The sequence below is a fragment of the Miniopterus natalensis genome, chromosome 10, assembly GCF_054644295.1.
Source record: "Miniopterus natalensis isolate mMinNat1 chromosome 10, mMinNat1.hap1, whole genome shotgun sequence".
In the NCBI taxonomy this organism is placed as follows: Eukaryota; Metazoa; Chordata; class Mammalia; order Chiroptera; family Miniopteridae; genus Miniopterus; species Miniopterus natalensis.
In genome coordinates this window covers 55,950,253-55,973,852 of record NC_142090.1, presented here as the reverse complement: position 1 = coordinate 55,973,852, position 23,600 = coordinate 55,950,253, and the positions used below count along the sequence as shown (strand labels likewise).

The window sequence follows — 23,600 nt, the reverse complement described above, 5'->3', positions numbered from 1 at the left end:
ACTGTCACATGAGAACTGGGGGAGGGAGGACAACTGAGGCACTCTGATCACTCACAATCTTTTGGCATTTGTTTTGCTCTTTGTAGTGATGTGGATACTATATTTTAAAGTGCTGAGCTGTATTTTGGACATTTTGCTACATTCACAAAGTCCTCACCGCATTTTGATAACGGTGCCACAAACCTCACACTGCATGGGTGATGAATACAGTGACCTTTGCCCTTATTGGTGGTTTTGGCAGGAGACGTAATTCTGAATGGCTTGGGAGCAGATGAAGCAGATCTCAGCTTAGGCATCGGGTTGGCAAAGAGGGTAAGCCAAGGTGTAGATGCACTTGGGACCTGAGATGTGAGGCGTGGCTTGAATGGAGAGTGAATGAAATTCTGTTGTGTTAGAATCATTGTATTAAAAGTCCCGGGGTGTCTCAATTGTTCACCACTTCCACAGAAATTCTGTGTTGATTTTCAAGTCTGACCAGCATTACCCTTAACATCCCAACAAATGACAGATAACTGATAACACTCCATTGAGTTTTAACTAACCTTTAAATACAAATATGGATCTCTAATAATTAATTCTTAAAGGGACCATCTCTGTAGAAACCCACATCTCATATTAACAAAGGAGATAAAGGAGCCCTCTAAAATTGCCCTTGCAGCTTTGCACGTGCAACCGGGGGTGCTAAAGCATTTCCCCATCCAAACTGCGTTTAGTCATGCAGCTTCTGGGCAGACCTGGGCGCTGAATGGAAGAAATGGGAACTCTTCTCTGGGAGTCAAACTACTCAGCTCACCCAGGGGAGGTGAATCAACTCTTCCGGGGTACCATTTCACAAATTGCTGCCGCAAAAATGCTAAGTCCATTTAGGCATAAAAGCCCTAGCCCATACAGGACCAAAGTCATTCTGTTTTGGTCTCATGACTGATATAAATTACAATCTGCCCACAAGCCTGAGGAAGACAGAAGGGAGGAATGGGACTGCAGGTGAGCCAAGATTCCAAATAACATTCAAAACCATCTTACCTGTCTTCCTGACGCTGGCCATCTTGGGAGCTACAGGTGAGGGTGGGATGTTTGAATGTGAGTGTATGTGTAGGAGGTTCAGTGGGAAAGTGGTATAAGCAGAGGGACAGGGCGGGAGGGAAAGGTGGGGTATAAAAGCAGGATATATTTTTGTGAGCAGGCAGGGGTTATGCTTTCCTTGGGGCATATGCGAATGTATGGATCAAATTAAAATGCAGGTAGGTCTAATCATTTTCTCAAACTCTACATGTCTAAACTAAATGGTACACAGGAAGAGAAAGTCCACCTTACATGGGTGCTGAGAGTTAAATACACATATATAGTTGATATCTGTTAAATGCTGACCCAAGTCACAGCAATAAATAATCGAAAGCTTATTGTTATGTTCAGACGAGGTAGCAATTCAGCCTATATTTCTTCTTTACATTAACTGTCACAGTAGTCAGATATAAAGTGAACATTTGTCTCTAGGAAATCACTCTGATATTATAAAGAGTGGAAAAATGCTATTAAGAGCTCTTGGAAATTCTCTTTGAGCTGCAGTGAACTGAGTAAATACGCTGGTTTCTAAAATGTACAGACTCTACCTGCTTGTTTGTGAATCAAGAACATGTTTCAGATCTGCTTCCTGTTCTATTTCATGTGTTAGACACGGCATTTTTATTGGAATAAAAAATTCCTTAGCTTTGTTGAGAATCTGTGAAACATTTCTCAGCACAGCCCATGGTTGTACCGAACAAATACAACCTAAACTCAATGCCTACTCTCTCATGCGGCCAATGTTTTCTCAATAATTTTCAAGTTACAGCAAATCATTGTTTTTACTCAAAGTAAAATTCCACTAATTGCTTTTTTGGTTTTTTTTCCATGTTTTTCCTTGAGTTTTCATATGCACTATGCACTCTTAAGGCAGTAAGTAGAAAAAATGCACTACGGAAAAACTAAATTCTAGAAATGAAATTGCTCAGGTTAATAGTGCTGCTTTATTAGTGGAAAGGATGTTTCATGCCCATAGAACACTACACAGCATAAAATGAAGAGAAAGCTACTAAAAAGCTTGAGATGGTAATAGGGACATGCACTAAATGGCAACCCTTTCAAACAGCTTCATTTGAAACTTTCAGAGAAGAGCCACAGACTTGCTCATGAAGCCCAAAACAGAGATCAAAAGGCAGCAAGGAGACAAGGACCCTCTCCACCTCTGGGAACTTGTATTGGGCAATACAAGATAGAGAGCCAGTCACACTGCAGTGTTTATATGTGCTGGGAGAGTTTGTAAAGGGTATAAAATTAATTTATAAAATACCTAAAGTATGGTCCTTCAGTGTTTTTATTCACATCTTCTACCCACTTAGCTACATTATAGTCTCTTTTGAACCATGGGTTTAAATACCTGCGGAAAGCAATGGAAGGAACAAAGAAAGCAGAACAAGATAGAAAATCTGAAAATACACAGCACAAGCTTAGCAAGGATGTTCCTCACCCTCCAAATGCAAGTGACCATGGCAAATAAACCAGGGTGGGTGTGGGGTGATTATGAGGCAGTCTGTACAATCACATGACAGTAAACTCAGCTACAACAAGGCTCAAGGCATTCTAGAATGGATTCCCCATTTCAAGAAAGCCTTCCCAGTGGTTTCCCAAAGTGACTCCGAAGGTCTTTCAATCACAGTGCTGTCAGCAATCCCATTCACCCACCTCCAAAGTGGCATTTTCTAGGCCACCTCTCATTTGGCATTTTGGTTTTCAAATGGTAATGGTGCTTTCTGAGAACACTGAGAGGGCTGCACTTCCAACCTGGTGTTTGGGCACATAACGCCAAGGACAATGAAAAGGACCTAAGTTCTCTTTCCAATATGAAAGGAAAGACTTTACATGGCCTCTGTCTTTCTCCTGATAGCAGGTCCCAAGCTGGAATTAACAAAAAGGTGCTCCAATTGGCTCCATAAGGAGCAGAAAAGGTCCCACTCTTCTGATCCTGGAGCCCAATGCACATTCAGTGTGGTCCCGACAGGCCTCCAGGACCCTGAAGTTGGGTTTAGTAATTTAGGTGCAGCTGCAAGGTTCCTTCCTCACCTTTGTGCACTCAGACTAACGGATTCCGTTTCCATCATGAAATGGTCCTCAGAGGTTACCTCTGACTGAGCGCCAGGTGAGTCATTGCCAGCAGATAATGACCTCAGTTAGCATCTCCCTGGTGGATCTGGCAAAGTCTCCATCAGAATTCATCACAAAGGAAAATCTTAAAGGGATTAAAATTGCGAGTACGCATTTTGTTTTCTTTTCACAGCTTCCTTTAATATACCCTGGGCAGGGGGGAGTGGCAAGCAACGGTATATCCCCTAAGAATTTGCCCTCATAAAATAAATACAGATTCAACAAATGCAGCCTTGGAAGAATTTGGAGGTTTTACTTTTTACTGAATTTTCTCACTTAAAAAGTAACTTCTGGAAACACTATAGGCAATGAAGATCCAAGCTCTATAAAACTTTTCAAGTTATTTGGAAACAAACCAGGGGAAATTATAAAATATACTATTTGTGGTTAAAGTTTGCTTCTTTCCTCCATATTTAGTTTTAGTTTGTAAATACATTTCAGTAAGTATATAAACAAGTTATATAAACAAGTTAGATTTTTTTCCATAGTCCTTTCCCTCATTTTTAGCTATAACCGATGTATGCTACAAAATAAGGTCATGAAGTTCCCTCCTGAGAGAAGGGTTGGGGTACTTTATATGCTTATAAGACCATTTTTGCTAAGACAATGTCCCCTGACTCAGGAACAAATCACACTAGTTTTGCCTTTAGCCACAATCATTGCCAACTTGCGCTTTTCACAGAGAGAGCCAATTAAAACTTGCATAAAGGTTTCCACTGAGACTCTGAACAAAACAAAAAAAAAGAGTCAAAAAGCATGTGCAGCCACAGATGGAGACCAGTGAATGCTCTAGCCTGGGGAAAACCATGGGAAAAGCCCATGCAGCTGTTGTTATCAGGTGAAACACAGCCACACAGCAAAAGGGATCACCCACAGGCAGGTGGCCACATCCAAGAGACACGTGTTCCTTTCAGTGACAATCTCACAAGCTCAAAGGACTGGTACCATGGCTGTTCCATGAAACCTACAGCCACATGGTGTGACTTGCCCGTGATGGACCTTTTCCTCCGTCTCAGGGAGCATCTCAGAAGGCTGTGATCACTTCACTAGAGGTCACTGAAGAGAGCTCTCAACTGTTGCTCCTTCTGGGGATCTGCCATGAAAGTGTCTTCAGTGGGCTTCCTAATATCTCTAGGTCATGGGGTTTTATCAAACTGCTATAAACCTACCTATGTGCTTGACTCGGCTTAGAGCGCAACATGCAAAAAAATAAATAAAAAATGCATTAGACAGGCTAGGAGAGCTCTGTATGTCCTCCAGGATGGAAAGGAAGGAAAACTAGCTGGTGCTGGCTGGACCAGGACCACCTCCAAGCAGATGCTGGGCATCAGTCAGAGATCAAATGACCCTGTTCTCAGCCAAGGAAGGGACTTGGAGGGAGATTAAGTGGCAGCCCAGAATGAAGGGGCAGGTGGAGACTGACCTGTGATCCAGACTCCCTGTCTGGGGGCTGTCAGAACCCCCTGGGCTTATGCCTTGGGATGGGACTGTCTGGGCGAGGGAGTGCCCAGGCTCAGGTGCTTGGGGCTCCCTCCTGTAAAAACACAATATATAATACAAAGTCTAAGCCAAAACCTTTTTTTACATCATGTACAACAGTGAGGAAGATGCAAAAGCTTTCAGGGGGAAAACAATACATTAAACAAGGATATTTGGTGTTGTAAATTAGCAGAGTATGCATTTGTGGTGCATGTTTTAATTCACGTCCCAAGGTTTCTTCATCCTTTGGGATGATGGGATGCTAAAAGGAACGCTGAAATAATAGACCTGATAATACCTCTTAGTCTAAAAAAATTAAAAAGATGCGTCTGTCCATAATCATTCTGTTCCTCATGCAGTCACACAAATGATGTTGTATCAGAAGCAAATGGGATTATTTAACAAATATGGAAAGTATAAAAAAAACCCTGTCAACATAATTCTTGATATGCTATGCATTAATATTCCTTTTCAGAAAAAAAAAAATATATACAGTATAATGCCTGTACAGTAGGATATGGTCAGCTTCCCAGGCTTGCTCCATTTAGGTAACATGAGACATGTAACCCAAATCTGGAAAGTCTGAAAAATCTGAGGGAGTCCTTAATATTTCTTTTTCATAAACATAATTCCATTATGATATCTTATTAAATATTATAACTGAGTTATCTCACAGGCAAGATTTCTCAAGAGCTAGCTAGTAGCACAGTATTTATCATATGATATGAGTGGAAATTTTAAGAAAACATTTTAAAAATAAGTGATTACTCTAAAAAATACTGTTATGAATCTTGCTAAACACCAAGTATTCTTTGGGTCCTAAACTCATAGCTTGAATATGCTGGATCTTTTTTTTTTTCTTTGCTTAGGACTTTCCAAAGCTTCGTTATAGGACATGCTGGTAGAATACTAAACAGTACCCAAAGGAAGTTCTGAAGAACTTTTCTCAGCTTCCTCTGGACTTCTGTGAGCAACTGAGAAAAAGCTAAGGAGCTCTTACCAGGTGACCTCAAGTAAAACAAATCAAACAACATTCCAAGAAGAGTTTATCCTCAATGAGTCCTAAAGCATCCAAGCACTTTGGGAATGTATAAGATAAACTCAAACGGATTATTGAGGATGGAGTTCTATGATGCCATTCTGGACCATGCAGTGGTATCACCTGAACCTATCTATTGCTTCTATGGTAAAATATCCTCTAGTAGGCTTTGACAAGACACTTAGAAGACAATACCATCAGCAGGAAGGTCCAAATTTTAGGGCGATGTTATTGTCCTGGACTGAAAAAGGCAGGGTAAATGATGGAAAAGCTAACATAAGTTTCTGACAAGTAGTTAACCGCTACCTGCTATTTAGATTTTTTAAGTATTAAGGCATAAAGAAGCAACGGAGATCCTGGGAATAAAAGCTAGCACTGCCATGATATCAGTAAAAAAATTTCAGATGGGTCCAAAAAGTATGGTTAATGAAAACCAGGTGGCAAGATCCAGAAGGAGAGTAAGGATGTGTTTTGTTCCATGGGATTTGGGGAAGCTTGGATTTACTTGTACTTTATTCAATGGAGAAGCAAACAAACAAAAGTACATGGTGTTGACTTCACTATAAATGGCTTAAATGTAACTTAGGACCCCATCCCCAGTTTTTAAAAAAATACGTGGCTATCATTCAAAATGGATAGTGTTGCATTTAGTGACAATGATTCCGTTAAAGAGCAAGTTTAGGTAAATGCCCTTTTAAATGTCCTCAGAAGGAAAATTTAAAAGGGAAACGAATTCTATCAGTCTGAGAGAATGCTTAGATGGCAGCCAGGAAGCTCGGGAGCGGTGGTTTCGCACTGTGAGCAAGTTCCATGCTCCAGGCCAGTGGGAACTTCCCCGATGCTTCTAGGCTGTGTGAATACGGGGGAGAGGAAGGGTGACCCCTCTGAAATGGCCGGACCCCGGGTGATGAAGAGAAAGGAATGTTATCAAAATTCCCTTCAAACGGAACCAAGACACCACAATGGCAGAGTACTGGAGGGAAAAGCCTGCAGCGAGGGCCAGGCCCCCACTGTCAGTGAATATTGGGTTGGGCACAGTTGCGGAGATGCCTATGTAAAAGAGAAAAGCCAGGGTTAATTTTAAAACGGCAAAAGAAAAGAAAAATATTTGAAAAGACAAAACCATGACCAGAGGCATGGTTTACAGTTCTCAGGCGATCTGGTTGATTAACTTTTCACACTAACTGCACAGGACCTTGGATAGCCTTTTTCCATTAGAAGTGCAGACTTACTCAGTTGAATTAGACCGAGGTCTAAATCTTTTGCCTCTGATTTTCTTTTTGTTGCCTCCCACGTTACCTGAAAAAGATGGTTTACAGCGAGATTTGAATGTAAATCAAAGTCGCCTTATGTTTAAGGACATGGTGTTTCACGTGGGTGTAATTCACAACCAGCATCGCCCAGAGCACAGGCCTTTAGAGCTCTGTCCAACCCTCCCAAAGTGCCTGGTGCACTGGTGCTAGAGAACCCCATCATTTCCCATCCAAGAAAAAAGAAATGAACTCATAATAAATGCCCTCTTCTCTACTGGGAGAAGAGCTAAAGAGCTCACAGAGAAGATCAAGTCTTTACAACCAGGGACCACAGAATATGGAATTTGGGTTATGTGGGCAGTTGGATTCAGAATGCCACCCTACATACCTTGCCAAGAGTTACTTCGAGGTCGCCCATTTTCACAGATGTCTGAAATATGTTTTGTGTCTGGAATCCTTTCACTCCAAGAATGAGAGAGTCCATTTGACCTGAAATTGAAAATGTGTATATATATTGTTCAAAAATATAATCAAATGAATGTTTAGAAATCAGTAAGCAAAATTTCTAAGCATTGCTGTGCACTAAATAAAATAAATCAAGAAAGAAAAATATCTAAAATGAAAGAATGAACAGAACATGAAAGTCTTCATGAAGAAGGCAGAATTACACAACATTCAATTTAAGAAAAGTCAAATACAATGGAACCCCATTACAATAGTTTATGATTGAAAAGTATCAGGATACAATGCAAGCCAATTATACTCCCCAGAGCACAACAACTACATATAGCAAATTCACTACGTATTTCGGTTACATAACCCAAGCAGCAGTTATAATGGGGTCCCACCATAGATGTTTCTTAATTGTAAAGCAATGGTTTCCATTCAAATATTATGAGAACATGGACTTCCAAGAGATTTCATTAAGATTTGCTCTCTTTAACCTGGCTAACCTTTATCAGAGTAATATTTAGGTTTTCTTAAACAATAAAATTATTTTCTGAGAATTGACATTTTCTCCACATATATGGCCCCCCAAAATGTAGTAATGTGTAGTATTAGCTGTTCAATAAGAGAACTGAATCAGAGGTTTGTCATGGAAGTATCTCTCACAAAGCCCATGTACCATGAAGCCCTTCTGCTACTTGTGTCCTGCCATCTTTAAAAGAATTATCTACAAGAAGCAAAATTTCCACACCTACCTTATAGCATATAAGAAAAGTATTTTAACAAACTGCATATACTTAGGCGAAGTCACAGAATTTGATATAATTTTTAACTGCTTAAAAGTCATAACCCATTGAGATTTTGCTAAAATCTGGGAATTCTTTAAATCAGTATTTTAAACTCTTCTTGAGCTACTTTAGAAAATAGCACCATACTTAAAATCTTTGCCACATATCACTCCAGTTAATGCTAATGTCTATTTTATAAGGAACCTTCTACTAATGAATGAAAATAAATGGACAAAATTATATATTAATTCCCTAGATTAGAACTTTTTCAACAGCATTTGCTAACTAAGAGTGATGCCCATTTTGTACAGAAGGAGAACAGAAAGTCTGCTGGAATCCATTTACTTCTCACTTTTTTACCATATTACTTACTTTAAAATTAAATATTTGACCAAGAAAAAATTTATACACTGAGAGAATTTAAGTAAATCTTATTCTTACCCAAAAAGTCCCCCAATAAAAGAATAACATTTTTGAACATCCTTCCATAGAATTGTAATCCTTGTGCAAAAGGTTGTATTTTTACTTTTGCTTTAAGCTGTGTTATCTGAGTAAAAACACCCCTTCATGTTTAAGGCAGTTCCACGTAGAGTTCCTAGATCTCACTAATTTCTTCTATTGTCCTTCCCAATTGTTTATAAAGAGTGAAATCCACTGCAGGATTTTTACAGATGATTCACTCTATTTAGAACTCCAGACTAGATCATGTTTCTTTTCAGTAAACTAACAATTTCCCTTTCAATCAAACAACTAAGCCCAAAGTAATACATGGGGCTATCAATCTTTTTTCCCCCCTGTATGTTACACTCCTACCAACAATTTTAAAGAAACTCTCCACAGGAATATTTTAGTGTCTTTCAATGATTGTCTCATTTCCTAAAACATCCAACTACTTATTTCTTCTATCAGTTTATTTTATTAAGCAATTATAAAGCATGCAGCATTTTAAATGGTGTTATACACCTTAAGATCCTGGAGCAAGAACACAGCATCAAAGTTTAAGGCATATAAATAATATCTTAACCCACCCACAATATTATAAGACACGCAAACATTAAATACACTTAAATTAATTTTGCAACCAAAGTCATAAAGTCTAGAAATAATCATTCCAGGCATAAAAGGCAAAATCATAATATTCAAATACATGATTCACAGAGAAGCGATCTTTTTTTCCACAGCAAGCTTAGCTTTGATATATTTAAAATTAAAAAATATTCAACGCTGCATTCATATTACCAACGTATTTTAACAGCTGCTTTTACCGAAGCATGACAGTAACCTTTTTCTTTGACTACCAAACATGACATAAAGCTCACCATTTAAAATATGGTAAAATATTATGCTTAGTCTCTTAAGCCACAAAACAGCAAGACTGAAAAACCCTAGGTTTTCAATATAGATTTAACATTATTGATTTAGTTTTGTTTTGTTTGGCTTTCTGGCCTGATTTGTTAAAACAAGTGGTTCTGAGCATATGGCATTTTCAATCAGAGTAATCAAAGAACAAAGGATACTATTTTTGTAACATTCAAGAAAGAAGGAAGAAGTAATCAAACCTGCTGCAAAATAATGAAATGTTCTGACTAATGGAATAATGTGTGATGGAACAGGTAGAAATCTGAAAATGCGACAGAAAAGCAGACCTCTTCTTAGAACTAGATGCTGAGTTTGTGCTGACTCCAGGAGGAATGTCGCTATAAAAAGAGTCGCCATCTCCAGGCTTTTTTACATAATCTCCCTGGGGTAACTGTCTAAGGCATAATAAACATTTCAGAGTCAGAAAACAAGACACACACATGAACACAGACATATACAAATATTATTTTAGGAAAAAAGAGGTAGGAATAATGATCTACATGAATCAAATCTATAACAACACGTACGATTATTAATAAATGTGACAAGTTAAAGTCATTCTAGAGATCAGAATGCAATCGCTGAAGCCTTTACAGTCTGAATGAGTAAAGCTTTGCTTCAGGGGGAAAACAAAGAGAGATGAAGTTTTTCACTGTCACTTCATTATCCGTAGAGCTGTTAACTGCAGCTCTGTCTTAAAAAAAAACACAAAAAACAATGGTGCCGAAGGAGCCCTGTTGGGACAGACAGTCCTTGCCTGGATAGTTTTTTTCTACGGTGAATAAACTACTCATGATTTCTAAATATAATGTAACCTTGATTGGTCTCTAAAAAACTGATGCATTTCTAAATTATGTCCTATAATTAATCCAAATAAGTTCTTATTAGAGTTCTCTGTTCCATTTGGAACTTCATTGTTCATTTAACCAAAATATGAAGAAATAGAAAAAGACTCAAAGATGAGTGAAAAATATAATTCTGTAACTGCACAGGAGAACATGTAAAGGAAGATAATTTAGCCAGAGGAGGAAAGGGTTACAAAATAACGGAATCCTGATGAGGCCATGGAAGGATATTTATGCAGTTGGCCCGTGACCCGGGTTCTCTGTCTCCACTGCAGGAGAGCAACGGGAAAATCCACACAGTTACCGGCTACACTCGCCCTGGTATTGAATTAACTGAGCCTGGAACAGATTCTTGTTACTTCCTCGAAAGGAAGAGGGCAGAAAACTTGAGATGGGACCACCTCATCAGTCCCCCTTCCTCGGCGGCTAATCTGATCATTTGCCAGTGCCCGGCCCCCAAGCTGCCAACTGAATCAAAAACTTGACCCGGTGCCATTCGGTACTATTGTTGGACGGAGCACGAACCAGGGTGGATGGAGAATTTCAAACAGAACTGTAGGAAATAGGCTTCCCACAAAAGTACACATTTGCTAACTCCTTTCCCATTTGGGTTTCCCTTAGTTACCATGCTAGTCATGATTACTTGCTGATGCTAAATTCTCTCCAAAATATGCCGCTTTCAGATGTTTGCTTCCTTATACCCATTACCACATTGTTTTCAATGTTTAAAATACTTGGTCATTCACTATTCTGAAGTGCTGGAATATCCTCGCTCATATTATTTCAATTCTATGCAGGTACTTCACACATCTTTACAAATCTAAAGATTTTTCCAACTGACAGAAAGCACATATATTGTGTAATTAAACCTATTCCTCCCCTTTAAAGAAAAAAAATCGTAAGACTAATTTTACCTATAATTCTTTGATATATAACCCTTCAAAATATTTTTAATCCTTTAAGTTTTAACCCTTTAAGTGACTTCAGCTCCTAATTGTAATCTTTCTTTTTCCTGGTACATTATGAAACAATTTTATTAATAAAATAATGCAATTCCCCCACACTTATAGTGTTAATAATATAGGACAAATAATATATCTTCTTATGCAACATATCTTTAATCTCTGCAATTATATTTTCTTTCTTGCCTTTTATCAGTAAAATAGTCTATCAATGCTTGAAAAAATCCTCTCAATAAAATCAAAGTTGTCATCCTAGCCAGTGTGGCTCAGAAGTTAGAGTGTCATCCCATGTACCTAAGGGTTGTGGGTTCGATTCCCGGTCAGGTCACATACCCAGGTTGCGAGTTCAATCCCTGGTCCCATTGGGCATGTAAGGGGGGCAACCCATCAATGTTTTTCTCTCTCTCTCTCTCTCTCTCTCTTTCTCTCTCAAGTCAATAAAAACATATGTGTGGGCCTGGTTGGCTTGGCTCAGGGATTGAGCATTGACCTAGGATCTAGGAGATCTCAGTTCGATTCCCTGTCGGGGCACATGCCCGGGTTGCAGGCTCGATCCCCAGTGGGGGGCGTGCAGGAGGCAGCCGTTCAATGATTCTCTCATCATTGATGCTTCTATCTCTCTCACTCCCTCTCCTTTCCTCTCTCTGAAATCAATAAAGATATATTAAAAACAAACAAACAAACATATCCTTGGGTGAGGATTACAAAAAAATCAAAGCTGTCTATGTTGCCTCAGGAAGGAAACTTCCCTTTTGTATCATATTAATATTTATAAAAGAATGCCAGAAAACATCCCGTCAACATCACATTGCCAATAATAATCTTTATGGTTAACAACTCATTTTAGTCCCTATTACCTTTAATGATAATCTTTCTAAGCTGATGAGATGTACCTCACTAACTTCAAATTAAATAAAAACAAGTTCCAACTATACTTGACTTTTCTCATTAATTAATTCCCTCGAATTATCTCCTCTTCACCTGTTTCTGGCCTTTTAGGCATTTGCCAAGGCCTCGGTTAGCTGATAGCATAGGATTAAATAGGCCGCCTCTCACAGTGGATGCTACAGTTTTTTTATTTTTTTAACTGAGCACGTTTATCACTCCTTCAGTAATTTCTCTGCAGTACATCATCTTTTGTTGTTGTTATTGTCAATCCTCACCAGAGGACATTTTTTTCCATTGCTTTTCAGAGAGAGGGAGGGAGGAGAGGGAGAGAGAGAGTAAGATACATCTATGTGAGAGGCACACTGACTGGTTGCCTCCCCATGGGGACAGAGAGCGAACCTGCAACCGAGATATGAGCTCATGTCCAGGAATCGAACCCAAGACCCTTAGGTCTACTGGTCAATGTTCTAACCACTGAGCCAGGGCCGTAATCATCTTTTACACAGTGTACAAACATCTTAAATGCTAAACACATCATAAACTGTGGTTTTCAGTCAGAGGGTTGGAAGGGAGTTTAAGTTCAATGAATTTCTGGGGCACCTTGTTTTTATCACACAAGGCAGATTAGATTCTTAGCTATCTCTATTGTAAAGTCTCCAAAATAGAGAAGCTACTTTTTGTTTTGCCTTTAGTGAAGAAAGAGAATATCAGGTCCCCATGATCAAGAAAATAACATCTCATCATGTGTTATAAAAGATCATAAATGACCATCTAAATGATCTCATTAAATTTTTTTAAACACTGAATTTATTTTCCTAGTCTTTGTGGCTTTCCTCCTAAATTTTGGCGGTTTTATAGAATTTTAGAATCTGGCAGTGACTATCACATTAGGTGGCCTGACCATTTTTATAATGAGAAAAATCACATATTTCCCATATTACATGTAAATATCTTAGACATGTGCATGAATTTTTAAAATAAATAATGACTAAAAGAAAATAAAAGCTTATTTAACTAAATTCTTTTTACTCAAAAAGGATCCCTGTTATGAGGGAAATCTGATCTTTCCTAAAAGGATCCATTGAACTATCATATTTAATTTAATAATTCTTGCTTACATTCAAAATGATAATACAATGAAAAAGTTTTTTAATTTTCAACCTTAATCCTGAAGGAGGCATTTCTCCAGTGCTTTGTCAGTGTCTGAGCTGTCCGTCATTGAAATTATTACTTCACTGTTTTAAGAAATATTTTGTAATGTGTACTAAGTCACATTGACAGATGCATGACTACCACTGAAATAATAATAATATAAAAGCAAACTAAGAAAAGTTTGAAAGAAAAGAGGGCGGTTCACAAGCAGAAAATAAAGTGGCTAAAACAGGTGAGAGAGAAAAGAAATGGGGACAGGGATTTCTGCTGAAGTATAGCTCAGTAAAACATGATCTAATTGTTTATTCTATTTCACCTTAGTTATAATGATGTGTGTTCATTTCAGGCAAAGAAAGAGAATATTTAAGCTGAATATAGGTATCCTATAAATCCAAGTTCAACTGATGTTTTCTTATTCTATTGCTATTTGCAAATCTGCTTGAAAACTGCATCTCAAACTTAAAATTCTTGTTATAAAGTGTACAGCTGCTAAGTCCTAAAGCAATTATGCTAAAATATAAACAACAGTACCAACTGGAAAAATCTTCCCTGAAGATTTTAAAGAAAAGGAACAATCAACAGCCATCCTTCTAACTACATGATGCTTAAGAATTCTCCGTGGCTCCTGGGTTCCACGGCTCTACCCTTCACAATATGACACTAGCAAGTTTAAAGCGATATTACTCATGTATGGGCTTCTACCTCCACTCCGCCCCAGAATGGAGTTTCTATTTTCCATTAAGCAGTTTTTAAAGGAAAAGAGGAAAAAAAATGGGTTTGCTTCTTATCTTATTGTCAGACCTACAATTAAAACAATCACACATTCTCTGGAGGGGAAATTTACCAGGTTATCAGGTATCTTTACAGAATTACTTGCCCTCCAATAATTTGAAAATTATGCCCAATTTGGCATTCCTGAGACTTTATATTATTAATATAAATCTGATAACTGGCTACCCATTTAATATGGTCTTACATTTAGTGTCAAAGCAAACCTTTACGCTCATCAATTCTGTCACCAGTATGTGCAGGCCTTGCTTACGCCGGTGGATGCTGCCTCCCTCTCTGAGAGCCACATCCATCTCTTTCATTGGAAGATCGGAGAAACACAGTCTTCAGACACCACATACTAATAACTTCCCTTCCTATAATGCTTTACAGATTACAAAGAACTTTATCTGATTTTAGAACTGAGGAAAGTTTAAGTGATTTCCCAAGACCACATAATAGCAAGTAGATTTCTGATTCCTTGTCAGACAACTACCAAGGTCCTTCTACCATGGAACCTCCAAGAAAAACCTAATTTAAAGGCAAGACCAACTCAAAATTCTTATTTCTACTTCCTGGTATCCTTTGAAACTGGGCACATCTTTATTTGAATATCTGCAGGTATTTTACAAGGTTGTAAATTTCTTAATGCATGCTTTGGTCCTCTGGTCTTTCCATCTTCTCTATAACCACTTAACATACAGGGTGTCCCCCCCAAAATGTACACATACTTTGAATAATTATTAATTACAATAGGTTAAATCAAAGAGAAAGAAAAATCAATTGAGCTATCAGCTCTTAAAGTGTGTATACATTTTGGGGCAGATACCATATATATTCTCAAAAAGAAAAATCCTTCAGAAGATATTTATACATTCACGACTTCCTGATCTAAAGTCCACTCTGCTACTCCTCCACTGTGAGAATTACTGTACAAACCCAAGAGTCATTAGCTATGGACAAGAGCAAAAAATAATAATAATAATAAAGGTTGTGTTAAAACAAATCAAAATATATAAAATAAATATCTGCTTAAGATGTGACAATTCTCAAAATATAAACTAGATTCCAAAAGAGTAGCCAGGTGATGAAATGATGAATACCAGTAATACCAGGAGACATGAAATTATATCAGGTACATAAAGGACAGTCTAAATGTAAAAATTTCCTTAACTACAGCTATGCATATATTGAGTTAGAATAAGATTGGTGCACAGCTTTATACAGTAACCTTTTTCTTTTTTTTTTGTACTGTGGACAATTCCTTTATTCTGGGTAGTATCTGTGGTGAGGACACATCTTTAGAGCACTGTTTGCTTATGTTACATATTTGTGATCCTTTACTTTCCCTTTTATACAGTCAGCAATATTAAATTACATTATAGCCTTAGCTCCTATGGAAATGGCTCTGAATCATCAATTTTTTTATCTTATTAGCCCAATTCTATTTTTCCCTGAAGAAAGTCACCAAACTTAAATTTCTGATATGACTGATCAACTTCTACCCAACAGAAAGCTTAAATGGCACCAGCTCTTTTCCAATGTTTCAAGACACGAAAATTTAAAACATGGCACAAAGAAATCTAATTGTTTTAAAATTTTAACTTAATTTATTAAATTAATAAAATTTAATTTAATTTTGCCTCAGTTTTACTTTTCCCATTAATAATGAGTTTGTTACTCCAGGGCAAGGTGAATGTTTTCTAATACCTGTGCTAACTGACCAGGATCTCAGTTGGTACCCTGTGGGCACCACTTATTCACAGAGACTCTATAGATATTTATGACTAAAACTTATAGGAATTTTAAATTACACATGGAAAGAAAGAGAAGGTAAAGTTATAATTTTAATTTGTGAAAAACTGAAAGCTGTGGTTGGGGCCTGAAAAAATCTCACCGAGTTTATTATATCTTATTCCTAATCTGCCACAGGCATTTAAAAAAACAGTAGGAAAAGCTAAGTAAGTACTAATCTGCAATGATATCTTGAGTACAAAATTAGCACTCTATGATGTACAGGACCTAGTCAGGGCTATCGATTTCCAGGATACTTTAGATTATTTTGTATCAATAGCTAATAGCATTAGTAATTTTTTAAACGAAAGTTAAAGGGTGTACCCAAATATGAGCTAATTCAGATTTATTTTAAAAAAATAGTCAATTCTTACGGAAGTGCAGAAATGCTTTGTATTCCTTTTTATGCTGTAGATTAAACATAGATTTTTAAGGTTATGATGAATGGGGTGCCTGACCTTATGGGCTTTTTTTTATTTAAAAAAAAAGTACACTAAACAACCAGGTTCCAACTATGCAAAGTATTTCTTTAACTATTTGTGCAATTACCTAACTAGTACAAAAATATTTTCTTATGCAGAGATTAAACAGGCTCATCAAGTGCCAGGACATTCTCCCAACCACAACACTGTGCCCATAGAAATTTTATCACTATGAATGAAGTTACTGAATATAACAACAGTAACAAATAAACATTAAATCCCTTCTGAAACTACTAGGAAATAAGAGTGTTATAAACATGAAGGAAAGCTAATTAACTCATGTAACAAAGGTGACACCTTAACATAGAGGAAGTTTTGTTTTAGAAGGAAAAAAATCAATTTCCCTATATATTACTATAAAAGTAACACAAATTAGGACTCTTATTAATTGTAGTATTGTTGGATTAAAAACAATAATTAAAATTAAATAATGATAGATATTTTTAAATTAATACATTCCACAGCACCATTATTAAAATTATCATTTTAAGGTCACGAAAAATCAAGATTAGTTTATGACCACTAGAGCATAAAAAAAGTAAACCTGATTTATAAATGCATGTGTGAATTCCAATGATGCTAGTAGGATTTAAAACTTTCAGTTGTATGTTCAGATTAGTCTCATCACATCATCACATACCTCTGTTCTCGATAGTTTCTTTTCATGGACAAGTAGAGAAGGGGGGAAAAAAAAGAATTAGTTACCTACAAAAGAGTATTAAGAGAGAGCACTAAACATAAAAGCTCTAGCATTCATTGAAAGGTCTCCACTATAGGATTCTGAACAGCAGAATTAAAATGCGGAGTACAAAGTCATACAAACACATAGTTCACTTATCTTTAGGAGAAGTGACACCAAATGGTTAATAACAATATTTTCAAATAATTATTTCTTAAAGAATAAAAACTTCAGCTATTAAAAAGAGTAACTTTTCTCAATACTGACTGCATCATATTAAATATTTAGTCACGTTTTAAAGTCAATCCTATTTCAAATACAGGTATTCAGATGTGTGTATTGCTTTAAATAATAAACTTAAGTAATCAAGTTACTTATATAAATTAACTGTGTTTTCAAAAATACAAATCATAATTCATTCCTTTTTAGATTCAATATATACCCACACTAAAGCTATTCCTAAGGATTTAAAATAGGGGAACATAAATGAACACGAGGACATTTGGTTTCATCATTTGTGATAAATCAGCTGAGTTCATTCACAGAGGTTATGATCTCCTAAGTGATTACTACTTTCTTACAAGCTTCGCAATAGAAATACTTTGCTCAAAGTTTAGTTTTCTGTTTTTTCATTTGGCCATATACTAAAATAAAATTACATGAGTTTTTAAATAAATCAATCTTAACTGTGTTCTAGGGGGTGTGGTAGCTCTGAGGCACCAGTGACTTTTAACTTTTGACTCAGAAGAGTTCATTTTTAACTTTCTATCCTGACCTAATTGTTACTATTTTGAAGACAAGTTAGAAAGGTCAAGCAACTGAATAGTGGGCTTCCTCCAAGATCAAGATAATGTTTCCATATGGATTTTGTTTAGATCACGTTTACCTGCAGATTTAGTCCGTGTACCCAGTAAGTATCTTGCTTAATGATAGATAACGAAGTTAAAAGTGCCAATTAGTTACTTATTATTTTTCATTCCTGAAACCATCAGATGGGAGGAAATATAAGCCCTAAATCTCTATTCAACATATTTTACTTTCTATTCTCTCAATTTGATTACCTAAGTGGTCCCCCAGTTCCCCATGAGCATTCCTTATTTCCTAATCTGCCACTCCCTGATTCACTCCAAGGCTTGGAAAAAGGGTAGACAGTTTAATTGGAAGGATTAATGAGGAAATGAGTTCTGAGGTCCTAAATCCATTTTTTAATTTGTAATAGAATATGTGAAATATATTAATGAAATTAATTTCTGTATTAACATTTTCTACATTCTCATTCTATTTTTAAACATATTCTGAGTAAGTTTAGTAACATTAAAACTTTCATCATTTACATTCCAATTACTTATGAAGACAAAACTGCAGTACAGACAAGATTTGTCTTTTTCCTTAATTAATCTGCAAAGTTCATATATTTAGAATTGAAAATAAAAACAATGACCCTTCAAAAAAAATTCATAAAAATAAGAATGATATACAGAAAGAAGTACTTTTCATTCTAATCATTAAAACAAATGAGCAGAGGTTATTAGTAATAGGAGAAGAGGTTTAGGTTTCATATTTTCTGAAAGGTAATTTTTTCCAAGATTATAAAAATAAAATATCAACTTGCATCCGTAGGTGGCAGAAAATCACACAATATAGAACTAACCATTTTTCTTTCCCCTCTCACACAACAATGAAACCACTGAGCTACTTCAAAACAATGCTTGTGATGGCAGTTACTAATAGAAGTCTTGCATCAGGCAAGTCAAGGCTATTGTGTAGCTCTAAGATGGGGTTATTTCAACTGAGGTGTGAGGGGAGATCCAACAATAAATATACAGGAAGGCTTTCCTTTCAGACTGTAATTTTATAACTCCAAATGTTATGCTTAAATCAGCACATGCAAATATAAGTATACAATATACCTAATGACCTGCACATCAAAGAGGCCCAGAGGTATTGAGCATCTATGAGCTGGTAGAGAGCTAGATACTCATTTAATCAGGCCAAACCATTACTATTATGCTGTGCTCTCCTCGCTATGCTATGCTAAACTCTACTGTGCTGTCTGTGCTACTGTTAATAATGCCTTCCTCAAATGTCTCTCAGTATTTTAATGCTTTCGGCATACAAACTACTCTCTTTTCAGTCAAAGAAACTCAGGGTTCTGGACTCACCACAAGCAACAGCCATATACGCTTTTAAAGATATTCCCTTTGATTCAGTTGGTTTAAGATCATGTCAGGTGAAAATAATAATAGCAAACAATGACATAGTGATTAGTCTATTGAAAGCTTTGGAGCAATTTTAAAGTATGACATAGTCTAATTCCCAAGTCTTTTAGCAACTAAGTTTGGTCTAGGAGGAGAAAGAAATGCTATAAAACAAGTCAATGCCTAGAATATCTAGCAAAAGTTGCAGGACTCCCAAATGCACAAACACCTAGGGCTGGGAGCTGAAATACCATCAGAATCAGCAGAACTACAGTTTTTAATTTGAAATATTAAAGGGAACTTAAGGTTCACCTTGTTTAAGTTTTAATTTATTAAAATTAAATAAGTTATATGAATACTAAGGACATTTTTCACATCCTAAGACTGAAGTACTTAAGTAAATTGAACATATAAAATATATAAATAAGCTTGGAATACTTGAAGCCACTTACTTAGCTAAATGCTTAAGGGGGTCTGATTTTCAAATTTTATATAGCATAGCTTTACAAAATTTATAAATAGAACCAAAAAATTATAAGGTGAACTTTGAAGCTTAAGAAAGAATTTGGCTTTTTAAAGTTGTGACAAAGTTGAATTTTAGTTTTAACAAACATCTCTGAACAGTCTTTTCTTCACACAAAAATGCCTACATATTTAACAAATAGTGCCTCCTTCACACTGGTTGTGAAGATAGAGGTTTTGCCCTCAGCCCAATGCAGAGCCATCGTGAACACTCAGTAACAGATCTGCGGCTGCTCTTGTTGCTATCACTGTTATTTTTAAAGCACTAAGCTATCTAATTGACGATCTTGCCTAGATTTCTGGGCATGAGGTTAAGTCAAGAGAGAACCTGTGTCACCAAAGAGTAAGCCACATAACCTCTGTATAAGACATGATTTAGACTGATTTTAGTTCAAATAATGGTTTTAAGAAAATATTCAGTACTTTTAGAACAGATGGAAGTTATCTCAAAATCTAAAAAAAAAAAAAAAAAAAAAGATAAATTATCTTTATCTCTAATCATGCCAAGAACAATCATTGACTGACTGTTGAGCCAGACTGAGCTTCACTGTGGATATATTTATCCAATGACATAAAACTTTCTAGGTGTTCAATTCACTTGAACAAAATGTTTTAAAGTATATTTTGATAGTAAAAATACTGAGATATTTCACTTACTTATAACCCCATGCAGTTATTCCTAATATGAGGGCCAGCACTAAAATGGTGCCAGCAATTATGCCTATTATGATATTGGTACCAGCAACACCTGGAGGGAAAAAAGAAACAATGAAGATCAGTGTATGTGATTGAAATTTTGATATAAAATTCTTCCAGGAACTTTATTCTCCAGATTTGTAATCCTCACAACAACAGGATTATTTTAAAGTATTTTTTTAAGTAGGTATTTTTTAAAGGGAAGAAAAATCAACCATAACTTAGCAATGTGCAGCAATTGTTTTTATTTCAATAATTCTTTGTGTATGCTCCAATTCTTGCCCAAGTACATTTTGTGCAACTGTATTTTCCATGATTTTTCTGGAAAATATGATGAGCTCATTGAATTAAAGAAAGAATAAAGATAAGGGCAGGGAGAAGGGGCAATCCTACCATATTGGCCGAGGGCCCACTGGGGAAGAATTTGTAGAAATCTATGCTCCTCTTGACCCTGACCTCTTCCCCAGAAGTTCTAGGAATGTTACTGCTCATATCACTTCATTCTGACACCTAATCAAGGTCATTATTGCTCTCAGTTATGCATATGATATTTTGTCTCTCAAAGTAAACATAAGCTTCTTAAGGAAGAAAACATGTCTACAGATTTATATAATCAGTGCCCAGGTGGTGTAGATGATAAACGCCCTGGGCTTACAGTTCTCAGTCTTGGCAGTGATGGCCATGGCATCCTAAAGAAACACTAAAGGAAAAGAGAATCTGGTGAGCTGGAGACGGTGCTATTGAGACATGAGAGCAGGAGGCATCCGATTGGCAGAGGGTGAGGGCCAGGGCCAGGGCCAGGGCAGGTTGAAGCTTAGGACCCAGTAATGACTTCGTGTGTCAGCATCCATTGTCAGGCAGACTGAGATGTAATTCTTAAGGGGATCATGGCAGAGAGAGTGGCCCAGTGAGTCAAAGACTTGGTCAACAAGCCCAAGTAACAGCCCAAGAGCAGAAAAGGCAGGTCAGAGGGCTGGCTTTGATACCAGGAGACCTGTTTTGCTGATAATTATTTATATCATATGTTTTAGTCACATGTTTCACCCAGAGCAGCTCAGATCTCTCCTTGTCTGCTGCACTCCTGAGGCATTCTTTTAAACATCAAAGATCAGTAATCATAGGCAACTGGAGCAGATTCCAGTTCCCCAAAACCGAAGAGGCAGCCTCTCTATCTGCAGGCCCTCTGTAGTCAGGCCAGACAGCAGGACTAGGGCATCTGAGGAGACTGGCAGACTCCACCCTGCCCAGGTCCTCTGTGGGATGGGTAGATGCTGATGCCAGAGGACCCCTGGGTCACTGGGATTTTCCCACTCTAAGACCTAGCATGCCTGTCTTCCCTTCCTTTTCTTCTAGGAATTTAAGAGGGGGCAATAAATCTGGATGCTAACCCTGATTATTTCTAAGGAACGGTATGACTTTTGACAAGTAACTTAAATCAATGGACCCGAATAGCCTCAATAGCCTCATCTCTGCTGGAATAAACTCCAGACTACCCATGCTAAGACTAAGAATACCAAACTCTTAATCATTCTGTGGCTTTATTTGTTAAAGCTGCATTGGCTAAGATTTTTAACCTGTCTGGATGATCAGAATGAACATACTCCTTTATTCTCTCCTTTGGAAGTGAACGGGTTTTAGGACTTGAGCATTACTTAATGCAAAAGAATACTCAATAATGAAATGATAAAATAGTTTAAAAGGGGACACTTAACTCCAAGGTCTGTGTTCTTTCAGCTATCTCCATTTAATTTCTACTTGTCTATTTGGGTCAATCTAGCTTTTAGAACTGCACCTGTTATTTCTGACCCATGTCCATAAACCCCTTCCAGGAACCCTGGCCAAGGTTACTAGTTCTAGGATTATATACAGTTCAGGCTATAGAACTGAGGTTGAATACAAATGAAATTCTAGGATAAACAATATTAAAGTCAACTAAAAATTTAAAAATCAATTCTTCTATTTCTTATTTATTCCATCCCAAAATATAAAATTCTTCCTTCAAATTCAGACAGTTAAGAAGTATGACTACTTTCCTAATTTAAAAAAAAATGCTAGGGTTCATTGTCAGCTCCAAACAAGTACTGTATAATACTTGAAAAAAACCTCAGACTGATGAGGACAAGAAAATGTTAAATCAATAGATTAAGTTATATTCAATATTACATATCATTACAATTTAATGGAAATGATCCGTTTCATAATGTGGAACCAGATGTATATTATAATTCATCACTCTGTGGATTTAACTAATACTTGAGTTATAAAAATAATTCAAATGAAACTATCTGAAGGGCAGTTTTCTCCTTCCTTGTGTATAAAGGCTACCTAATGGTACCAAATGAAGGACCTACCGTTGCCGGACAGAGTTATACCAGCCTTTTCATCGTCGTTGTGAGGGAAGTAAGTGCTGCAGTCTGCCCCGGTCCAGTGTCTGTTACACACACACTTCAGCTCATTACTGCAAACCTGAAATCCAAAATCAATCTAGAGTAAATGTCAACTCTCCTGTGCAAAGGCATGAAAAATAAGCATCCACTTCCAATTATTATATGCCTAGAATTGGATGGTACTGAAAAATTATTGGTACTTTCTTCCTAATGCTAATTACTTATTTGTTACTCAAGTGCCTAAAAAATATTTTCAAGAGATCAACAGTTGACCCAAAGGGAATAATAAATTTTAACAGAAGGATAAATTTATGTCTAAAAATCAATAAAGTTATTATTTTGAATTTCATTAAATTTTATAAAAGGGAGATTTAAAAAACTAAGCAGAAATAAAATCATTTGCTAATTATCCAATACAAAGGTTTCTTTCTTCCAAAAGAGTCTTTATACTAAAACTTTATTCCTCTTTTAGGAAGCAGATGAGATAAAGAGAACTCTGACAAAGAAGAGGGGAAGGCTGATGCTTTGCAGTGGTCTGAGAAGAAAGCTTCACAAAGCCATAACCCTGGCACCTCAACACAAGCTACACAGATGAGCTGCCTCGCTGTCATGGGAAATAAGAGCTACCTCAAACAAAGCGCAGGAAAAATTTCACATAAAAATGGCACCAAGTTTTTAAAAA

At 36.8% G+C, this 23,600-nt stretch overlaps 1 protein-coding gene across 11 annotated transcripts in view; it reads right to left on the bottom strand.

Moving 5' to 3' along the window:
- ADAM22 (ADAM metallopeptidase domain 22) overlaps positions 1-23,600 on the bottom strand; it is a 184,737-nt gene that overhangs the window by 6,000 nt on the left and 155,137 nt on the right. Inside the window, exons 24-31 of one of the 11 annotated variants that reach the window (XM_087821141.1) lie at positions 22,883-22,997; positions 20,493-20,583; positions 17,077-17,094; positions 9,746-9,940; positions 7,340-7,440; positions 6,931-6,997; positions 4,604-4,714; positions 2,330-2,416 (exon numbers count right to left, since the gene is read on the bottom strand). In XM_087821141.1, coding sequence (XP_087677267.1) covers positions 2,330-2,416; positions 4,604-4,714; positions 6,931-6,997; positions 7,340-7,440; positions 9,746-9,940; positions 17,077-17,094; positions 20,493-20,583; positions 22,883-22,997 — 785 coding nt within the window. The remainder of the gene's footprint in view (positions 1-2,329; positions 2,417-4,603; positions 4,715-6,930; positions 6,998-7,339; positions 7,441-9,745; positions 9,941-17,076; positions 17,095-20,492; positions 20,584-22,882; positions 22,998-23,600) is intronic. The other 10 variants (XM_087821144.1, XM_087821142.1, XM_087821143.1 and 7 more) reach the window with 10 other exon arrangements.